Source organism: Neovison vison, chromosome 12, assembly GCF_020171115.1.
Source record: "Neovison vison isolate M4711 chromosome 12, ASM_NN_V1, whole genome shotgun sequence".
NCBI lineage: Eukaryota > Metazoa > Chordata > Mammalia > Carnivora > Mustelidae > Neogale > Neogale vison.
In genome coordinates, this window is record NC_058102.1 from 48,484,068 (window position 1) to 48,504,882 (window position 20,815).

At 36.9% G+C, this 20,815-nt stretch overlaps 1 protein-coding gene across 3 annotated transcripts in view; it reads right to left on the bottom strand.

The window, feature by feature from the left end:
- NUP107 (nucleoporin 107) overlaps positions 1-20,815 on the bottom strand; it is a 44,777-nt gene that overhangs the window by 18,152 nt on the left and 5,810 nt on the right. For 2 of the 3 annotated variants that reach the window (XM_044226269.1, XM_044226271.1), the window contains 8 exons: positions 16,997-17,100; positions 13,185-13,312; positions 12,432-12,480; positions 7,447-7,518; positions 6,955-7,043; positions 4,789-4,867; positions 2,369-2,482; positions 127-217 (listed from right to left, as the gene is read on the bottom strand). In XM_044226269.1, the coding sequence (XP_044082204.1) occupies positions 127-217; positions 2,369-2,482; positions 4,789-4,867; positions 6,955-7,043; positions 7,447-7,518; positions 12,432-12,480; positions 13,185-13,312; positions 16,997-17,100 (726 nt within the window). The remainder of the gene's footprint in view (positions 1-126; positions 218-2,368; positions 2,483-4,788; positions 4,868-6,954; positions 7,044-7,446; positions 7,519-12,431; positions 12,481-13,184; positions 13,313-16,996; positions 17,101-20,815) is intronic. The other variant, XM_044226270.1, reaches the window with a different exon arrangement.

A 20,815-nucleotide genomic window follows, 5' to 3' on the forward strand; every position in this document is an offset into this window, starting at 1 on the left:
AATTTACAGTTTAAAATAGAGAACTCCTATTTCAACAATTTCTAAAAACAAAAGCTATGCTTCATAAAGACTGGCATTTAAGCTAAATATATCATCTCATTCTGAGAATCAAATCTACTAAAATACCTCCATTCACATTAGGGTCATGGTAGAGTTTCCAGCCTTCAAGTGTTGCAGCTCTCCATGCTTGACCACAACGTTTACAGAGTCGTTGTGCCTTCAGAAACAAAAAGGGGCAGTCAGTCATATAACCAGAGTTAAAAGCATTTGTGACTTAAAGAAAAGTATAAGCAGGGGCTCCTGGGTGGCTCAGTCAGTTAGGCATCTGTCTACCTTTGGCTCAGGTCAAGATCTCAGGTCCTGAGATCAAGTCCCACATCGGGCTCCATGCTCAGCCAGGAGCCTGCTTCTCTCTCCCCTCCACTTGTGTTCTCTCTCTCAAATAAGTAAATAAAATCTGGGTGCCTGGGTGTCTCAGTTGGTTAAGAGACTGCCTTTAGTTCAGGTCGAGATCTCAGAGTCCTAGGATCGAGCCCCACGTCAGGCTCCTTGCTTAGCGGGAGACTGCTTCCCTCTCTCCCTCTCCCTCTGCTCCCCCTGCTTGTATTCTTTCTCTCTGTGTCAAATAAATAAAATCTTTAAAAATGAACGAATGAATGAATGAATGAATAAATAAATAATAAATAATGATAAATAAATAAATAAATGAAAGTATAAGCAATATACTTCAGGATTAGATAATTTAAAGCACAATTATTTCAAAGGACAATGTAGGCAACTAGTACTGGCATTTCACTTTGCCACCAGCAAACATGTCTCTTCTGTGGTCTCCACCTTTCTATCTTTCCCTAATAAACCTTTTGGTTTTGGGCTTACTAATTGGCTCCCATGGTGCCTACAAGGATTTAGTTCCACTAGAGACAAATGGGGCTTAAGAGATTGATATGACCACTGATCTAAGCAAAAGTATTATGAAAACCAGTCTCTATAATGACAAGGCCCTAGTGCTCATTCAGCCCACTGATATTTATATTAACTGTGACCAAACAGATGAACTTAGACTAATCAGCGAAACATTCCAGTGAGATAGATAGCATCACCTCTTTAGGAACTGTCTCTTCCCCATTTAGTTCATATGGTTTAGGTAAGATCCTATGATCCCACCTCTGAACTCTAGGATTAGGGATGTGACCTAACAAGAATCACTCCCAGGGCTCTTGCTGGAGATTCTGAGAAGGAGACATAACTCCTTCTGCTGGAAATGCTAACTGACAAAAGGATGTAAGCCTGGGGCTGCTGGCCATCAGTGACATGAGGCTTCTTGAGAATGAAGCCACACAGAGAGGGACAGAGCCAAGAGCCTGGGAAAGAGATGGTATCCTAGTGAGTCCCCAGATCCTGCTTAAAACCAAATATAACCCCCTATACTTCCCTGTTCTACAAACCAATCAATTCCTCCCTTGTAAATAACCTGAGTTGGGTTTCTATCACTTGAAGCTAGAGAACCCAATTAATATAACCAGTTATAGAATACCCTACCCCAAACATCATTCTGGATTTGTGGCTATTAAAAATTATAAATGCTATGTAGTAACATGGAAAAATGTTTTGATATGCTATCTAAAAAAGGAAGGATAAAATAAATCAGATACAAAAGAACAAATATTGCATGATTCCACTCACATGAAATGGCTAGAATAGGCAAATTCATAGAGACAGAAGTAGATCAGAAGTTACCAAGGGCTGAGGGAAGGGAGAAATGAGTTGTTACATACTGATTACAGAGTTTTTGTTTGGGTTGATGAAAAGACTTTTGGAAACATGTAATGGTTTCATAAAGTTATAAATGCAATTAATGGCACTGAAATGTACACTAAAAAATGGTTAAAATGACAAATTTTAGGGCATGTGCGTGGCTCAGCCGTTAAGCATCTGCATTCGGCTCAGGTCAAGATCCTGGGGTCCTGGATCAAGCCCTGCATTGGGCTCCCTGCTCGTGAGGAGCCTGCTTCTCCCTCTCCCACCTCCCCTGCTTGTGTTCCCTGTCTCACTGTACCTCTCTCTGTCAAATAAATAAAATCTCTAAAAAATAAAATGACAAATTGTGTTATACTTTACTACAGTAAAAAAAAAAATAATGCAATGTATCAAAACTATTGACTTGCATATTTTAAATACAAGATAAGGGGGGGGGCACCTGGGTGGCTCAGTGGGTTAAAGCCTCTGCCTTCGGCACAGGTCATGATCCCAGGGAAATACTGTGGAAGAGATGATTGCATCGAGGAGACAAACTAGGTGGTCACAAAGATCCCTTCCAACTTGAAGAGTCTATGACTTTGAAACTGAAGCAGCAGGATATATGACTTACCTCTTCTGTCATTCCAGCACGGATTAAAGTGAAAAGATACTTGAGTAATCGGACTTCATCTTCTCTATCCAGATCATCAAGGGGCATTTTCTGTCTAATAGGAGCATCAGGGTCCTAACACCCCCCCAAAAAAAATCAATGATAAATTCTTTGTACCCACATACATTTTGAATATCACCAAGAGATGATAAATCTCCTGAGTTTATATACTGAAATAACTTTATTTACAATTTAGTTAAGTAACAAAAGGAGTGAAAATATCACAGGTATTCCAGAGAGACACACAACTATCTGCTGCCCATTCAAAACAAACTCTGTTGGCCCACAAAGGTACAGGTCTAGTCAGGCAAGGCAGTAACACTACTACGGCTGCCTAGCCAGATAATTCTAAAAATGCTACTCATCATTCCAGCTGACACGAGCTGTACCCTGTTGTAGCAATTACACAACCAAGTTAATTCTAAACGGAACTGAGGGCACCTGGGTGGCTCAGTCGTTAAGCCTCTGCCTTTGGCTCACATCATGATCCCAGGGTCCTGGAATAGAGAAGCCTGCTTCTCCCTTTCCCACTCCCCCTGCTTGTGTTCCCGCTCTCGCTGTCTCTCTCTCTGTCAAATTAAAAAAAACAAAAACAAACAAACAAAAAAACTTATAAACAAAACAGAATGAGGCCTAGATGGAGAAGGAGCCAGAGGAAAACTAAGGGAGTCGGCAGCACATTCCGTAACTTGAAAATGCTTAGCTGGTACTTTGAGATCATACTGAGAAGAGAGCTCACTATGGAACTAAGACCATATAAAACACACCAGTGTCCAATAAAAAAAGTTTTAAGAACAGATTTCTAGTAAATAAAATCCACCTTTAACAGTTATTCCCACCTACTATTTTTCATAAATAGAACAAAATGTGCCTTTAAACATTTGGGATAACATACTGTCCTCACTTTTGCAGTAAATAGCCCATGTGATCTTCATGATGAATTTTAAGTGAGAAACTATTTTAATGTGACTCATTTCAAATGCTACTAAGTATACAGTAATATGAATATTGATTCAGAAAATAAAGTTTATAATAAGGAAAACAGCTCTTTCACAAATATTCTGCAGACTAATACAATCATTCAGTTTTGGAACACAGTCTCTTTCTGCCAAGAAGGAAATCACCACTTTTCAGATGTTAAGATTAAATGATTTTTAGTTGCTTGCTACAGAGTAATTTAGCTATGATTATTGCAAGCTCTTCTAGTAGTTTCCAAAACAATTTTCATCAACATCACTTTGGTACCCAATGGAATTCTATCAATTTTTCCAGTTGTTACTTATTTCTCCCACTTTTCATTATAAATATTTAGTGCACATGTCTCCACCTGTCACAAAGCTCTGCTCCTTTATTTCTACAGGAATTAGACTCCTGTTCTCTTCAATTGTACTGTTATTCCTATTACTCATATCCTGGAATGACCTTTCTAATGTCAAGCTTTCTTCCCCCTGCTTTTTATATGTAAGAGCTTTCTTCTTTCCTTTCCTTTTTTTTTTTTTAAAAGATTTTATTTATTTATTTGACAGAGATCACAAGTAGGCAGAGAGTGAGAAAGAGGGGAGAAGCAGGCTCCCCGCTGAGCAGAGAGCTCGACACAGGGCTCAATCCCAGGACCCCGAGATCATGACCACTGAGCCACCTAGGCGCTCCCCCCACTTTTTTTCAGATTTTATCTATTTATTTGCTAGAGAGAGACAGCAAGAGATAGCAAGAGAGCACAAGCAGCAGGGAGGTAGGTGAACAGAAGCAGGTTCGCCACTGAGCAGGGAACCCAACGTGGAGCTCGGTCCCAGGATCCCAGGACCACAACCTGAACTGAAGGCAGACACTCAACTCAGTTCAGCCACCCAGTCTCCCTATAGAAGAGCTTTCATAAGTCATCACCTTACAGTTGAGAGGTCAAACCTTACTTTAAGACCAAAATTAACTTATTTCTAAAGCTGGGAAATCACTTTCTGAACCTTCTTCTACAATTTACAATTCATGGGCCACAGATATGTTCAAATACATTTGGTCAAATTCAAATGCAACTGAGTAGCTTTAGAGTTAAATGGTATAATGCAAACTTTTGGGAAACCAAAACTAGGATCTGTGTGAATAAAAATTCTCAGACTTTAGAAAACAATTACAGGGGGCACCTGGGTGGTTCAGTTGGTTAGGCGACTACCTTTGGCTCAGGTCATGATCCTGGAGTCCCTGGACTGAGTCCTACATTGGGCTCCCTGCTGAGCAAGGAGTCTGCTTCTCCCTCTGACCCTCTCCCTTCTCTCTCTCAAATAAATAAATAAGTAACTCTTTTAAAAAATAAAAATGATAAATGAATTAATAAAAAAAACCAATCATGGATCCTTGAAGACAACTTTCATTTCAAAGAAACTTACCAATTCAGTGACAAGGGGCCGGACACTTCCTATGTAAGAAGGTAGCTGCCGCTGTTTCAGGGTATGCAGGGTGTTTTCCCTATAAGAAAAAGTATAAAAGTTCTTACAGGAGAAATTTTAGTAGGTCTATTTAAGAAAATAAAATCAAGTCAAAGTAAGAAAAAGAGAGTACAAACTCAGAAATACATGCAAAAATGCTTAATAGAAAGAGGCATTTGAGCTTAGATGACTAATGATGCTGAACATGTTTTCATGTCTTTATTGGCCATTCATCTGCCTGCTTCTGTGAAGTATCTGTCAAATCTTTGCCCTTTTTACTGCATTATCTTTTTTTTTTTTTTTTAAAAGATTTTATTTATTCATTTCACAGACAGAGATCACAAGCAAGCAGAGAGGCAGGCAGAGAAACAGGAAGGGAAGCAGGCTCCCTGCTGAGCAGAGAGCCGGATGTGGGGCTCCATCCCAGGACCCTGGGATCATAAGCTGAGCCCAAGGCAGAGGCTTTAACCCACTGAGCCACCCAGGTGTCCCTGCATTATCTTTTTATTGAGTTGTTCTCTATCGGCTACAAGCCTTACATGTTTCTTCCAGTATATGGCTTGCTCTCTTTCATTTTCTTAATGATGTCTCTAATGAGGTTTTTCATTGATGAAGTCCAATCAATCTTCCCTGATTATTGCTTCCCATGACCTAAGAAACTCTTGTCTATCCCCAAGTCACAAAGATGTTCTCCTCTAAAAGCTGTGTGGTTTTTAGCTTTTGTGATCCACCTTGAATTAAATGTTGGGTATGGTGTGAGGGAGGTGTCAAGGCTGACCTTTTTTTTTGCAGCAGTATCCATTTTTTTATGCATGGTTTGTTGAAAAGACATTCAATACCCCCCACTGAACTGCTTTAATGCCTTTATTGACTACCAACTGACCATCGAGGTGTAGGTCTGTTTCTGGGTTCTATATTCTGTTCCACTGATCAGTAAGAAAAGGAGACTAAACATAAAAAATTGTGGAAAAACCTTAACAGGACATTTTACCTAAAATTTTTAAGTTTTAAATGAAAATTCTGGGGCACCTGGGTGGCTCAGTCAGTTAACCCTCTGCCTTCAGCTGGGGTCATGATCTCAGGGTCCTGGGATCAAGCCCCGAGTCCAGCTCTCTGCTCAGCAGGGAGTCTGCTTCCCCCCACACACTCTCTGCCTGCCTCTTGGCCTACTTGTGATCTCTGTCTGTCGAATAAATAAGTAAAATCTTTAAAAAAACAAAAAAAGATTTTTTCCTGGAAAAATCACAACCTCTCAAGATTTAATTTTTAACAAACACTGAATAGCACTAATCTCCTAGTTAAGCAAAGATATAATGATGGACTTGCAGACTTTGTACAGGCATAATGTTACTGAACTGAACACAATTTGAACTTTTTCTTCAAGTCTTAAAATCAACTGTCCCTTTAACCTAGGGATGCTTCTTGGCTTCAAGATCCTAAAATAATTTAGAGGTATTAAAGGAGGCAGTGACCAAAGTTTTTTTTAAAAAAATCACAAGTAGCTGGTAAACATAGCTGAAGTATCTTTTTGATGATCGAATTACAATTATTAAGAAAATATAGCCAGGTAACTGTTTGAAAATACATATTAGACATGTCATTATTCTGTTCTCAAGGTTTTCTATCACATTTAGAATAAAGTCCCATAGCTTTACCCTGGCCAGCCTATAAAGGTCCTATAGTATTTGACCCTCTTCAATCTCATTTCCTACCATACTTTTCTTTGCTGTGCTCACATTGGCCTCCTTGTGTAAATACTTTGTTTTCTGATCTTTGCAGTTTCTGTTCCTGCCAAGAACACTTATCCCCCAGATGTTTGTGTTTTGCCTCCTCTCACTCACTGCCTGTTACATTCTTAGAGAGGCCTGCCCCGATTACCTCTTCTATTTAAACTTGCACCCACTGTCATCCTCTATCTATTAACTCTGACACTTTTTTTCAAAGCTCTGATTTCCAACAGGCTACGTATTTGTGGTCTAAAGCTGTTAAAAGATTATGACACCATAAAGGCAGAGTTTTTAATCTGTTTTGTTGACAGGCTGAATAAGCAATAAGAACTGAATATGTGTTGAAAGATAAACAAAGCCAATGTTGAGTGACTTTAAGAATAAATGATTAGTAACTTACCAATACACTGATTTTGCATAAAATTCAATATTATCAGAAAAATCTCCGATCTCATCTTTGGCAATACTCTCTAGCCAATCCACCACAAGCTAGGAAAGACAAAAAAAAAAAAAAAAAGGAAGTATTAACTATAAAACCTGTCAGTGTTTTATTTAAAGTGGTACTTCCATCCTTAATTTAAAAAAGGTTTCTATTTAAAAAAATACCAACTAACAATTTTTCCAACTACTTTTTACTTTTTTAAGATATACAAATATGGCAAAAGAAAGATATTTTCTACAGGAATAATACAATTCTTAAAAGGCTATTCCTGCAAATACTAGGGCTATTATTCAAAAACTGAAGAACAAGGTTCTTAATGCCTTTTAATTACAAGTAGAAGGTCAAAAAGAAAAAAAAAGTTGTTTTAAACTTAAAAATCTTCAGTTCTTCGTATGTCATTTAGTTTTTCTCCATGTTTCATAAAAAAGTATTTCAAAATTTTAGTCATACCTGACTTTGTCGGACAAGTGAATCTCTCTGAAATAATGCTTCCACCACCACTTTCTCACTGGCATTAAGAGCCTATTAAAAAATTATTTGAGGGAGAGAAAAAAAAGAAGATGTTCTAAGAATATTATTTTAAAACAAAGGGAAAAGTGAATCTGACATAATTATATTTAATTATGCATAAACATTTAACCATACAACAAATCTGTGTATTCATGTTTGAAAATTTTTCCTAAGTAAATTTCAAACTGCTAGATCAATTTGCAGCTGCTCTTATTTGATACTTTAATTCTTTGGCTACACTTCAAATTTTAAACCATTACTTCCCCAGAGATGATGTTGTGGGGAAAAATAAAACACAGAACAAATGAAACACAAAAAAATCTTAATAAAGGGCAGTAGGTAGTCATGTGACATAACAGAAAGTAAACATTTAAAAACTTTAAATTCTTTTCATTTTACATAGCAGAAGTTGATAGGTAATAAAACTTAACAATCCAAGGGTCTTTTTTTTTTTTTTTTAAAGATTGTATTTATTTGACAGACGGAGATCACAAGTAGGCAGAGAAGCAGGCAGAGAGAAAGGAGGAAGCAGGCTCCCTGCTGAGCAGAGAGCCCAATGCGGGGCTCGATCCCAGGACCCTGGGATCATGACCCGAGCTGCAGGCAGAGGCTTTAACCCACTGAGCTACCCAGGTGCCCCACAATCCAAGGGTCTTAAGACTGACTTTTAAAGACAACGTCACATAGATATTAGCAAGTAATATTAAGCAGTGTATCAAAAGGTTTGCGACCAGTAGAAGCACGGGTCAAATCTATTAATTAACCCATCTTATTTTGGCGTTAAAAAAAGGAAAAAGCAACATGAATACCTTGATAGATGCCAAATGTCACTTGATAAAAAATAACTTTATAAATTAGAAATAGAATATTTTGCCATTATAATAGACTATCTTGTTGAAACCTATAGCAAAGTAACTATAAAGAGATATTCCTTCAAAATCGAGAATATAAGGGTGCCTGGGAAGCTCAGCTGGGTGGGCATCTGACTTCAGCTCAGGTCATGATCTCAGGGTCCTGGGATAGAGCCCCACATTGAGCTACATGCTGAGTGGGGAGTCTCCTTGTCCCTCTTCCAATTCCCCCCTCCCCTGCTTGCTCTCTCTCTTGAATAAATAAAGTCTTTAAAACAAACAAACAAAAAATAAAATCGAGAAGATGAAAAGAATTACTGTAATTATTCAACTTTACTTTGAAAGTTCTAGCTAATATATAAAACCAGAAAAAGAACTAAGTAGTAATAAGTATGGAAAAAACATCAAAGTCAGTCATCACTATTTGTAGATAGAAAAATAAAACAATCAATGGAAAACTATTAAAACTAGTAAGTTCAGGGGCACCTGGGTGGCTCAGTGGGTTAAAGCCTCTGCCTTTGGCTCAGGTCATGATCCCGGGGTCCTGGGATCGAGTCCCGCATTGGGCTCTCTGCTCAGTGGGGAGACTGCTTCTCCGTCTCTTTCTGCCTGTCTCTCTGCCTACTTGTGATCTCTGTCTGTCAAATAAATAAATAAATAAATAAAATCTTAAAAAAAAAAAAAACAAAAACCAAAAAACTAGTAAGTTCTATAATAGCTAAGTATATGATAATCAATCTTCCTACATGTGCATGTCACTTGGTTAGAATTAAACAGTGTTTGTAGAATGAATAAATTAAAAGATTGAAAAGATGTTAGAAGTATTTTAGGTGAAGAGCAGATTAACAGACATGTATGACTGAAATCATTTACTATAAAAATGTGTATTTATTTTCACTTTTAATCTATTTATAGTTGCTTCAAATATAATCAGAAAATAAAAAGCAATTAAACCCCCAAAGACTACCTGGTCTTTATGATTTTAAAGGCATATTTTTATCCCATCTTTAAAGAACAAGTAGTTTCCATGTTCTTTAAACAGAGTATGGAACAATGATGGGAGATATATGATCTTGTTCTGGAGAGGAACATAATTCAGACACCAAAACTGGATAAGTAACAAAAAAAGAAAATAAATTTGCAAAAGTTCTCAATAAAATATTAGCTAAAAAATTTAGTAGTCTATTTAAGAATATATCATAACAGAGTTTATCCTACTTGAAGGTAACTCAACATTAGGAAAATGCAAGCCACTACATTAATAAATTAAAGCAGATATTCATGGAGGCTAAAACACATCTGAGGGGCACCTGGGTGGCTCAGTGGGTTAAAGCCTTTGCCTTCGGCTCAGGTCATGATCTCAGGGTCCTAGGATCAAGCCCCACATAGGGCTCTCTGCTCAGCAGGGAGCTTGCTTCCCCCTCCCTCTCTGCCTACTTGTGATCTATCTCTGTCAAAGAAATAAATAAAATCTTAAAAAAAAAAATCTAAATAAATGGAGGGGGTTGAGGGATAGGGTAACTGGGTGATGGACCTTTAGGAGAGGAAGTGATATATAATGAGCACTGGGTATTATATAAGGCTGATGAATCACACACCTGTACCTCTGAAACCAATAATACATTTTATGTTAAAAAAATGTAAATAGTGGGAAAGATATGCTATGATCATATGCAGATTCAACATGTAAAGATGTCACTTCTCCCCAAATTTACAAATTGAATAGCCACTTCGATAAATATCCTAATAGGACTTGCAAAAAAATAAAAATTGCAAAGTTCATTTGGAAAAAAGTGTGCAAAAATGTATTTTTAAATGAAGGAGACTTATCTTGCGAAATACCAAAACTTCTGAATTAGACACTCAGCTGTATAATATTGGTTTTCAAATCAATCAATAAAAGAGAAAGAAGATATATGTATAAATATGATAAATACATTTGTTTGATAAGTGGTGTTGGGACTAAATGGATATCCATCTGAAAAAAGTTAAATCTCTTTCTTACTTCAGAGACAAAATTACTCTAGGTGAATTCCAAGAGCTTATTACGAAGAAAATGAGATTTGGGTTTATAAGAAAACACTGGAGAATATTTTGTTTTTTTTTTAAAGATTTTATTTATTTATTTGACAGACAGAGATCACAAGTAGGCAGAGAGGCAGGCAGAGAGAGAGAGGAAGCAGGCTCCCTGCTGAGCAGAGAGCCCAATGTGGGGCTCAATCCCAGGACCCGGGATCATGACCTGAGCCGAGGGCAGAGGCTTTAACCCACTGAGCCACCCAGGCGCCCCAACACTGGAGAATATTTTATTTTATTTACTTATTTTTTAAAGATCTTATTTATTTGACAGAGATCACAAGTAGGCAGAGAGGCAGGCAAAGAGAGAAGAGGAAGCAGGCTCCATGCTGACTGGAGAGTCTGATGCGGGGCTCAATCCCAGGCCCCTGAGATCATGACCTGAGCGGAAGGCAGAGGCTTTAGCCCACTGAGTGCCACCGAGGTGCCCCTGGAGAATTACTTTAAAAATAGGTAGGAAAGGCCTTCCTTAACAAGACACAAAATAATCAATGACAAAGGAAAACCTGACAGATGTGAACACAAAAAAGGGAAATATCTGCTTGACAAAGACTCCTTAAAGTTGAAAGACAAGTAACAGAAGACTATCTTTAACATATACGAGGAAATAATAATTGGAAAATAAGTAAAGGATTGAATATATAATTTAGTATAAGAATATTAATGCTTAAGGGGCACCTGGGTGGCTCAGTAGGTTAAGTCACTGCCTTCGGCTCAGGTCATGATCTCAGAGTTCTGGGATAGATCCCTGCTTCCTGCTTTGGCTCTCTGCTCAGCAGGGAGCCTGCTTCCTGCCCCCTCCCCTGCCTCTCTGCCTACTTATGATCTCTATCTGTTAAATAAATAAATAAAATCTTAAAAAAAAAAAAAAGACTATTAATGCTTAAGAATGAAGAACACTCCACCTTCCTAATGATCAATGATATGCATATTAATATAACACACTTTTTCTCCAATTGGCAACATCAAATGATTGATATTAAACATTTTCACCCACCATCAGCATATTCCATTGGGAAGGCAATATGACAATCTCTATCAAACTTTGACCCAACAATTCACTTCTAGAAATGTAGAAAATTTTGGAATATACAGATAAATTGAAGAATGTTCATGGCATTATTGACTGGTATAGCAGAAATACTGGAAACAACCTAAATATGTTCATCAGAATGTCTGAAAAAATTATGGTTCACTTATACTCTAGCATACTATGAAAAAATAAGCTAAATCTACATGAACTGACATGAAAAAAATAAAAATATTGATGAATAAAAAGGAAAATCGCTATAATATATAAGAGAAATCATACTATACATTAAAAAAAAAAAGCAACTATGTGGGGCACCTGGGTGACTCAATCGTTAATCATCTGCCTTCGGCTTAGGTCATGATCCCAGGGTCCTGGGATGGAGCCCTGCTTCAGGCTCCCTGCTTAGTGGGAAACCTACTTCTCCTTCTCCCACTCCTCCTGTTTGTGCTCTCTCACTGTTTCTGTCAAATAAATAAAATCTTAAAAACAAAACCAAAATCAAAACCAAAAACTATGTGTATGTATATACATATAAGGATACTCAGAAAAGCGGTTAGCAGAAAGACTTAAGAGTAAGAGAGATAAAATTTTACATTTTACTCTATAATATAAATTGATATTTAAACATTTTATGAGATTATCTTTACTTGTAAAAAAGATTTTTTTTGAAGATTTTATTTATTTATTTGACAGAGAGATCACAAGTAGGCAGAGAGGCAGGCAGAGCGAGAGGAGAAAGCAGGCTCCCTGCCAAGCGGAGTCCGACCCGGGGCTTGATCCCAGGCCCCTGAGATCATGACCTGAGCTGAAGACAGAGGCTCAACCCACTGAGCCACCGGGGTGCCCCTTTACTTGTAAAATTTTTTAAATGAAGAAACTCAAGATGGTCAAAAATAAAAATCTATTACTAAAAACCATTTTAAGTTTTAAATATTTATAGAGGAAAAAATTAATCTTAAGCTTACAGTAACTGCAAATGTATTTTCCTCTTCTAATGCAGACTGTACTCTGTCTCTGAGGGAAGATAACACAAAATTAAAAGCCTTAATTTATATATGAAATCACCTCTTAAACTACATATATACACAAACTTTTATTCTAGTCAGCATAAATGAATGAATTTCCAGTCAAACTTAATCATTCTTTAAAAACAAAGTTACAAGCAATAAATATCTTCTGGATCTGATATTGAGACCTGAACAAAACTGATACTAAAAATACACAGTGCAAAAAGACTTTCTTGGCTACCTACTAATGCACACACCTAAATTTTTAATATAATATTTTCATATGGCAAAAATTAAATAATCTGATTTCCTCTCAAGATTTTCTCATCATGATGAAAAAGCAACAGAATGAGAGCCGAAACTTCTGAGAGCAAGAATCTGAGAGCACGAAAACATGGTTAACTTCTTTCAAACTGATACTTGACATAAAGTCTGTTTTTCAGTTCTTTTTCTTATCTATCCTCTCCTAAGTACTCAAGTATTTTCAGCACTTTCCTTAAACCATTATATGTATATTCTTGGGAGCTACCGGCTTTATGACCTAGTATTCCCTCTTCCCTCCTAACTCAGCCCCAACAATGATTTAATGACAAGGCATTCAAAATGATAAATATCAAAAATAGCAGAACCTATTTCCAAACACATACTACTTTCACTTTTGTCTATTGGTTACTGTGTGTTTATTTCACTGAGTCAGTCCTACAGTTTTACCTATACAAAGAAGCCAGCAGCCTCCATGTGACCATCTCCTGTTGAAGAAGCCAGAGCATACTGGCTGTTTTTGAGAACTTCTGAAGTCCAGGTGTTGCTCGGCTCACTATTTTACTCAGTATGTTCACCTGTCATAAAAACAAAAGAGATTCTCTTTCATTCTAAGTCATAACTTTGTGTTCTTCAACTGCATGGTGCTAAAACTAAATATATACATGTATAAACACACACACACACACACACACACACACACACTGTATTATAAATTGTTCCTGCCTATCTATTGCCTTTTTTAATTGAATGAAATTTAACATTCCCACCAGAAACAGCCTTTGTAGTAAGGTATGCTTATTTGAGTATTTACGTAAAAGTTTTAATATACTCTAGAGTTCAGATTCAACAATAACAGCCATGGGTTTATTTTTTTCATCCTATATACCTACTCAGAAGATAAGCTAATTCTAACCTATACCTGACAAAATCATAACATGAATAGCATGGCAATGAAAATTAAAAATATCTTCAAATTATGACAGAAAACTTAATACTGTATAACAAATCAAGAAAAACATTTTAAGATTGGTACTGAGGGATGCCAGGTGGACTCAAGTCGGTTGGGCCTCTGACTCTTCATTTCAGCTTGGGTCATTGTCTTGGGATCAAACCCCTAAGCCGGGCTCCAGGCTGCATGTGGCGCCTACTTGGGACTCTCTCTCTCTCCTCTCACTTCACCCCTCCCCTTTAATCCCCCCTCAAACCCACGGGTGAGCACTCTATCTCTTAAAAGAAGGAAAAAAAAAAAAGATTGGTACTAAAACATTGTCATTTCTAACAAAAACTTAACTAAAATCCCTCCTTGTTCTAAAACAGTAGTTTTTAACCTTTTTCAGTTGAAGCACATGTGAAAATCTAATGAAAAGTGGGGATGGGGGGCGCCTAGGTGGCTCAGTGGGTTAAGCCTCTGCCTTCGGCTCAGGTCAAGATCTCAGTGTACTGGGATCGAGACCCGCATTGGGCTCTCTGCTCAGCAGGGAGCCTGCTTCCCCTTCTCTCTCTGCCTGACTCTCTGCCTACTTGTGATCTGTCAAAAAATAAATAAAATCTTTAAAAAAAAAAAAAAAAAAGTGGGGATGGTCTCTCCAGAAACACACATAAAACTGTTTATCAGAAAGTTTAAGGACACAGGGTAAAGGAAACCCTTCTCAAAGGTTACAAATAGTACTTCCTTATCTTACCAAAGGGAACTAGGAAACAGGAGCTCTCTCATTCAGAAGATGAGGAATTGCTACCATGCAATTTTTCTCTCCATTCAAAAAGCATTCACAAAGTAATGGCACTCTTATCTTAAGGGCAATGTTTAATAACAGTGTTATCTGTACTTCTCATTATTACATTTTCTATTGGAATCCTAACTCCAGTAATTCACTAAGTGATTATTATTGCTTTTGTTATTTAATGAAGCTACTGCTTTTATTAATAGAGCAATTCAAAGACTGATTATTGAAACAGTATTAAATGCTCAAAAAATATTGGCTATTATTTCAATCATTCTTAAATGCAATAGTTATTTGAAGTCCTTTTTTTTTTTTTTTTTAAGTTTATTTACTAATTTTTAATGTAATCTCTACACCAATGTGGGGCTAGAACTCAAGATACCAAGATTAAGAGTTGCATGCTTCTCCAACAGAGCCAGCCAGGCACACCTCCTTTTCCTTTAAAAAAAAAAAAAAAATAGACTTTTTTTAACAGGCGCCTTACTGGCTCAGATAATTAAGAAGCCAACTCTTGGTTTTGGTTCAGGTCATGGTATCAGGGTTGTGAGATGAAGCCCATGTCAGACTACATCCTTGGCATGCGGAAGGAATCTGCTTGAAATTCTTTCCCCTTCCCTCTCCTCATCCTTTCTTTGCTACTCCCCCAGCTCACATGTGGACTTGCTCTCTAAAATAAATAAATAATACAGTAAAAGAGACAATTTTTTCAAGCAGTTTTAGGTTCACAGCAAAACTGAGTGGGAAAGTACAGAGTTCCCAGTGCTTTCTGACTCCACGTGTAACTTCACCCCTTATTATGAATATCTAGTACCAGAAGAGTACATCTGCTACAGCAATCAATGACCAACACTGACCCGCCATGATCATCCTGAAGTCCACAGTTTATATTAAAGAGCTCACTCTTGGTGCAGTATATTCTTTTTTTTTTTTTTTTTTTTAAAGATTTTATTTATTTGTCAGAGAGAGAGCACAAGATGGAGGAGCAGCAGACAGAGGGAGAAAAAGGCTCCCTGCTGAGCTAGGATCCTGATGTGGGACTCAATCCCAGGGTCCTGGGATCATGCCCTGAGTGGAAGACAGATGCTTAAACAACTGATCCACCCAGGCATTGGTGTTGTATATTCTACGGGTTTTGACAAATGTATAACAGGTATCCACATTATAATCTCATACAGAGTAGTTTCACTCACCCCAAAACCCTCCCAGCTCCACTTTTCATCCTTATTTTCTCCATCCCTGGGCAACCACAGGTCTTTTTATTCTCTCCAAGTTTTGCCTTTTCCAAAACGTCATAAAGTTGGATTTAAATAGTATGCAGCTGTTTCAAAGTGATTTCTTTAGCTTAGTAATATGTGTTTAGGGTTCATTCTTGTCTCTTCATGGCTTGATAGCTTATTTCGTTTTAGCGTCAATCAATATAGTCTTTAAGTACCACGGTTGATTTATCCATTCACTTACTAAAGGACATCTTTTTTGCTTCTAAGTTTAAGCAATTACAAATAAAGCTGCTATAAACATCTATATGCAGGTTTTTGTGTGGGCATAAGTTTTTAATTCATTTTGGTAAATACCAGAGTATGAATGTTGTTGAATCATAGGATATGAGTATGCTCAGTTTTGTAAGAAACTGAGAAAATGTCTTACAAAGTGGCTATACCATTTTGTATTCCCATCAACAATGTATGAGTTACTGCTGCTCCACATCCTTGCTGTCATTTAGCGTTGTTAGTGTTTGGGACTTTTGCCATTCTAATAGGTGTACAGTGACATCTCATTGTTTTGATTTACAATTCCATAATGACACACGATGTTGAACATTTTTTCATATGCTTATTTGCCAACTGTGTATCTTCTCTGGTGTGCTGTCTATTAACATAGTTTGTCTTTTTTTTTTCTTTTTTAAAGTAGGCTTCATGCTCAGCGTGGAGGCCAACACGGGGCTTGAACTCATAACCCGGAGATCAAGACCCGAGCTAAGCTAAGAGTTGGACGCCTAACCGTAAGCCACCCAGGAGCCCCATGTCCATTTTTTCAATTGGTCTGTTCATTTCCTAATTGTTGGATTTTAAGAGTTCTTTGTATATTTTGGATTTTCCTTTTTAAAATTTCTTTTAAAGCAGCAGAATCCTTTTGTTTCCAAATAAATCTTTTTTTTTTTTAATGATTTTATTTATTTATTTGACAGAGAGAAATCACAAGTAGATGGAGAGGCAGGCAGAGAGAGAGAGAGGGAAGCAGGCTCCCTGCTGAGCAGAGAGCCTGATGCGGGACTCGATCCCAGGACCCTGAGACCATGACCCGAGCTGAAGGCAGTGGCTTAACCCACAGAGCCACCCAGGCGCCCCCCAAATAAATCTTTTATGGAACTTCAATATGTAAAAAGCAGAGCTTCTCTGGCTAATGTCCCAACCATGCCACCCCTGCCACTATACCCCTAACACATCCCCTTTAAATAAAGTATGGAAATTCACAGGTTGAGGCTGTTCAAAAAACTAAGAGTACTGAAGTCTGACCAAACTTAGTGCGAAATAAACTTACCTGACAACTACAAATGTTTTCATACTCTTCTACAAGGTCAAAAACTGTAGACGAAGAGTGCTTTAAAAAAGACTGCAGGAAATCAGAATACATACTCATGGATGCTAGAACACATAAAAAGAAAAGGAACAAAAGTTAAGTGACATATTCCTAGGTAATTCTGTTTCTTTGAACACTTAAAAACATAGCTACACATCCCTTTTTTTCCTTCACTTCTGTATTTTCTTAAAAATTTTAACTGTGGTAAGAAAAATATAACAAAATTTACGATTTTAACCTCTTTTATGTAGGTAGTGGCATTAAGTACATTCACACTGTTGTAGAACCATCACCACCATCTACCCACAGGACTCTTTTCATCTTACAAAACTACAACTCAGCATAGCCCAAGCAATCCTAAGAGCAAGAAAGTGGAGGCATCACACTTGATCTCAAACTATACAACAAAGTTTTAGTAATCAAAACAGTATGAGACTGGCATAAAAACAGACACACAGACCAATGGATGAGCCCAGAAATAAACTCCCACATAACACAATCAAATAATATTTGACAGAGGAACCAAGAATACTCAGTGGGGAAAGGACAGCCTTTTCATTTTTTAAAAAAGATTTTATTTATTTATTTGCCAGAGAGAGAGTGAGACAGAAAAGTATAGGCAGAAGGAGCAGCAGGTAGAGGGAGAAGCAGGCTTCCTGCTGAGCAAGAAGCCCAATACAGGACTCGAAGATGCTTAACCAATTGAGCCACCCAGGTGTCCCAAGACAGCCTTTTCGATAAAGTGTGCTGGGAAAAGGGTGACCACATACAGAAAAATAAAACTGGACCCTATCTTATACCACTCATAAAAATTAACTTGACATGGATTAAAGACTTAAACATAAGACCTGAAACTATAAAATACCTAGAAAAAAAATATAGGCAAAGAGCTCTTTGACATTGGTCTTTGCAACAATTTTTTTGGATATGACACCAAAGTACAAGAAACAAAAGCAAACTCAAAAAGTAAGACTACATCAATCTAAAAAGCCCTGTACAGCAAAAGAAACAATTAACAAAATGAAAAAGCAAACACACAACCTCCGGAATGGGTGGAAATATTTGCAAACCATCTATCTGCTAGGAGGTTCCAAAATATATAGAGAACTCATATAATTCATTAACAAAAAAACTCCAGTCTAACTAAAAAATGGGCAGAGGAACTGAATAGTATTTCTCCAAAGACCTACAAATGGCCAAGAGATATATGAAAAGGTGCTCCATGTTAGTATCAGAAGAAAACATAAATCAATACAATGAAAGTATTGCTTCACACTGGTCAGGATGGCTATCATTAAGAAGATAAGAAAAAACAAGTGCTGTGATGTAGAGAAACGGGAACTTTTGTGTACTATCGGTAAGAATGTAAACTGGTACAGTTTACTACAGAAGAGTATGGAGGTTCCTCAAAAAATTTTAAAAGAATGACCATATGAAACAATAATCTTACTTCTGCATATATATCCAAAGGAAATGAAAACAGAATATCAAAAAGGTATCTGCACTCCTATGTTCACTGCAGCACTACTCATAATAGCAAAGACATGGAAACAACCCAAGTATCCATCACGAGATTAACGGGTAAAGAAGTGGTAATACATACAATGGAATATTATTCAGCCATCAGAAAGAAGGAAATCCTGCCACTAGTGACAATGTGGATGGACTTTGAGGACATTACGCTAAGTCAAATAAATCTGACAGAGAAAGACAAATACTATAAGATAACACTTACACATTGGAATCTTAAAAATCCGAGATCATATAAATAAAGGGTAGAGGAGTGGCTATGGGGCAAATAGGTGAGAAAATTGGAGATGTTGGTCAAAGTGTACAAACTTGCGGTTAGGAGATGAGTAAGTTCTGGAAATCTAATGTATAGCATTGATTATAGTCAACAAATCTGTATTATATACAGTTCAAAGGTATTGAGAGACTAGATCTTAAATGTTCTCACCACAAAAAAGAAATAGTATTTCTGTGATGTGAAGGTATGATGGAGGTGTTAGCCAACACTAGTAATCACACTGCAATATGTAAATACATCAATTCAATGTTGTACACCTTAATCTTACACAATGTAGTATGTCAATTATATCTCAATTAAAAAAACCCAACTCTGTACCTATTAAATAATTACTCCATTTCTCTTTCCCATAGTCCCTAGCAATCATCATTCTATCTTCCAGGAGTCTGATTACTTCAGGTACCTCATATAAGTCGAATCATACAGTATTTGTTCTTTTGTCACCTACTTATTTCATTCGGCAAAATATCTTCAAGTTTCATTCATGTTGTAGTATGTTGTCTGAACTTCCTTACTTTTTAAGGCTGAATAATATCCAGTATATGTATATAACATATCTATTTATCCATTCATCCATCAAAAGACATTTGGGTTGCTTCTACCTTTTGATTATGAATAATGGGGCTACAAACAATGATACACAAATTTCTTTGTGATCCTGATTTCATTTTTCTGCGGCATATACCCAAAAGCAGAATTGCTCATCATACAGTAATTCTATTTTTTGAGGAATCACCATCTGTTTTCCATAGCACTGCACAATTTTACTTTCCCACCAATAATGCACAAGGGCTCCAATTTCTCCACATCCTTGCCAACACTCGTTATTTTCTTTTTGTTTGTTTGTTTTGATTTGGTAGTATCCTTCCTAATGGGTGTGAGGTGGTCTCATTTCAGTTTTGATCTGCATTTCCCTAATGATTAGTAATGGTGAGCATCATAACATATTCGTATTGGCCATTTTTATATCTTCTTTGGAGAAATGTCTATTTAAATCCTTTGCCCATTTTTAAATTGTGTTGTTTTTTGTTGTTGAGAAGTAGTTCTTTCTACATTCTAGATATTAATCTCCTATCAGATATAAGAATTGCAAATATCCTCCCATTCCATGGGCTGCCTTTTCACTCTACTGATTGTATCTTTTGATGCATAGAAATTTTAGATTTTGATGTAGTCCAATGTATCAACTTTTTTTCTTGTTACCTACAAGTCTTTTAAGAGCCTGAAGATGTGTTAGGTATTAATCTGATCTATCCACAATTACTAAGAGAATATGAACCAAAATTTAAAATATCTGAATTGCATTTTAAAATACATAACAAAGAAGCTGAGACAGTTGTAACAGATACTAAGATGACATGGTCTACTCAGGGAAAATACATACCCTCTACTAAAGTACTGTATCATATTTAAGGTCTCATCCATTACTCATACTAAAAATGAACATTTTTTGTATTTTAAAGATTCAGTATAAAGGATTTCTGAGTCACTCAAAATTTGAGTACTTATTATTGGCAGATACTACAAGGAAGCAGTGGTTACCACCATGTTAAGAGAAGTGCTATGAAATCAAACTGCTTAGTTTCAAATCCTGGTGCCCTCAATTCTAAGCCAGGTGAGCTGAAGCAGGTTAACCACAAAGAGCAGCAGTTTCCTTTCCCCTCAAATGGGAATAGTTATTGTAACTCTTTAATGGATTGTTATAGGAGATAATGTTCATGCAGAGGTAAGCACACAGACTCTATTATGTTAGCTTATGATGATGATAAAGTGAAGAACCTCTGTAATAATGACTACACACAGACACATGAAAAGCATACTTTTTTCCAAAAAGGAATGGTAATAACCAACCTAAAACTAGAAAGGTCACAATACTATTTGAAAAAAACAAAACAAAACAAAAACAGCATTAGCACCCACATCAAAACATATCAACGGTACTATCTGAAAACTAAACCTAAAAAAAAAAGAGA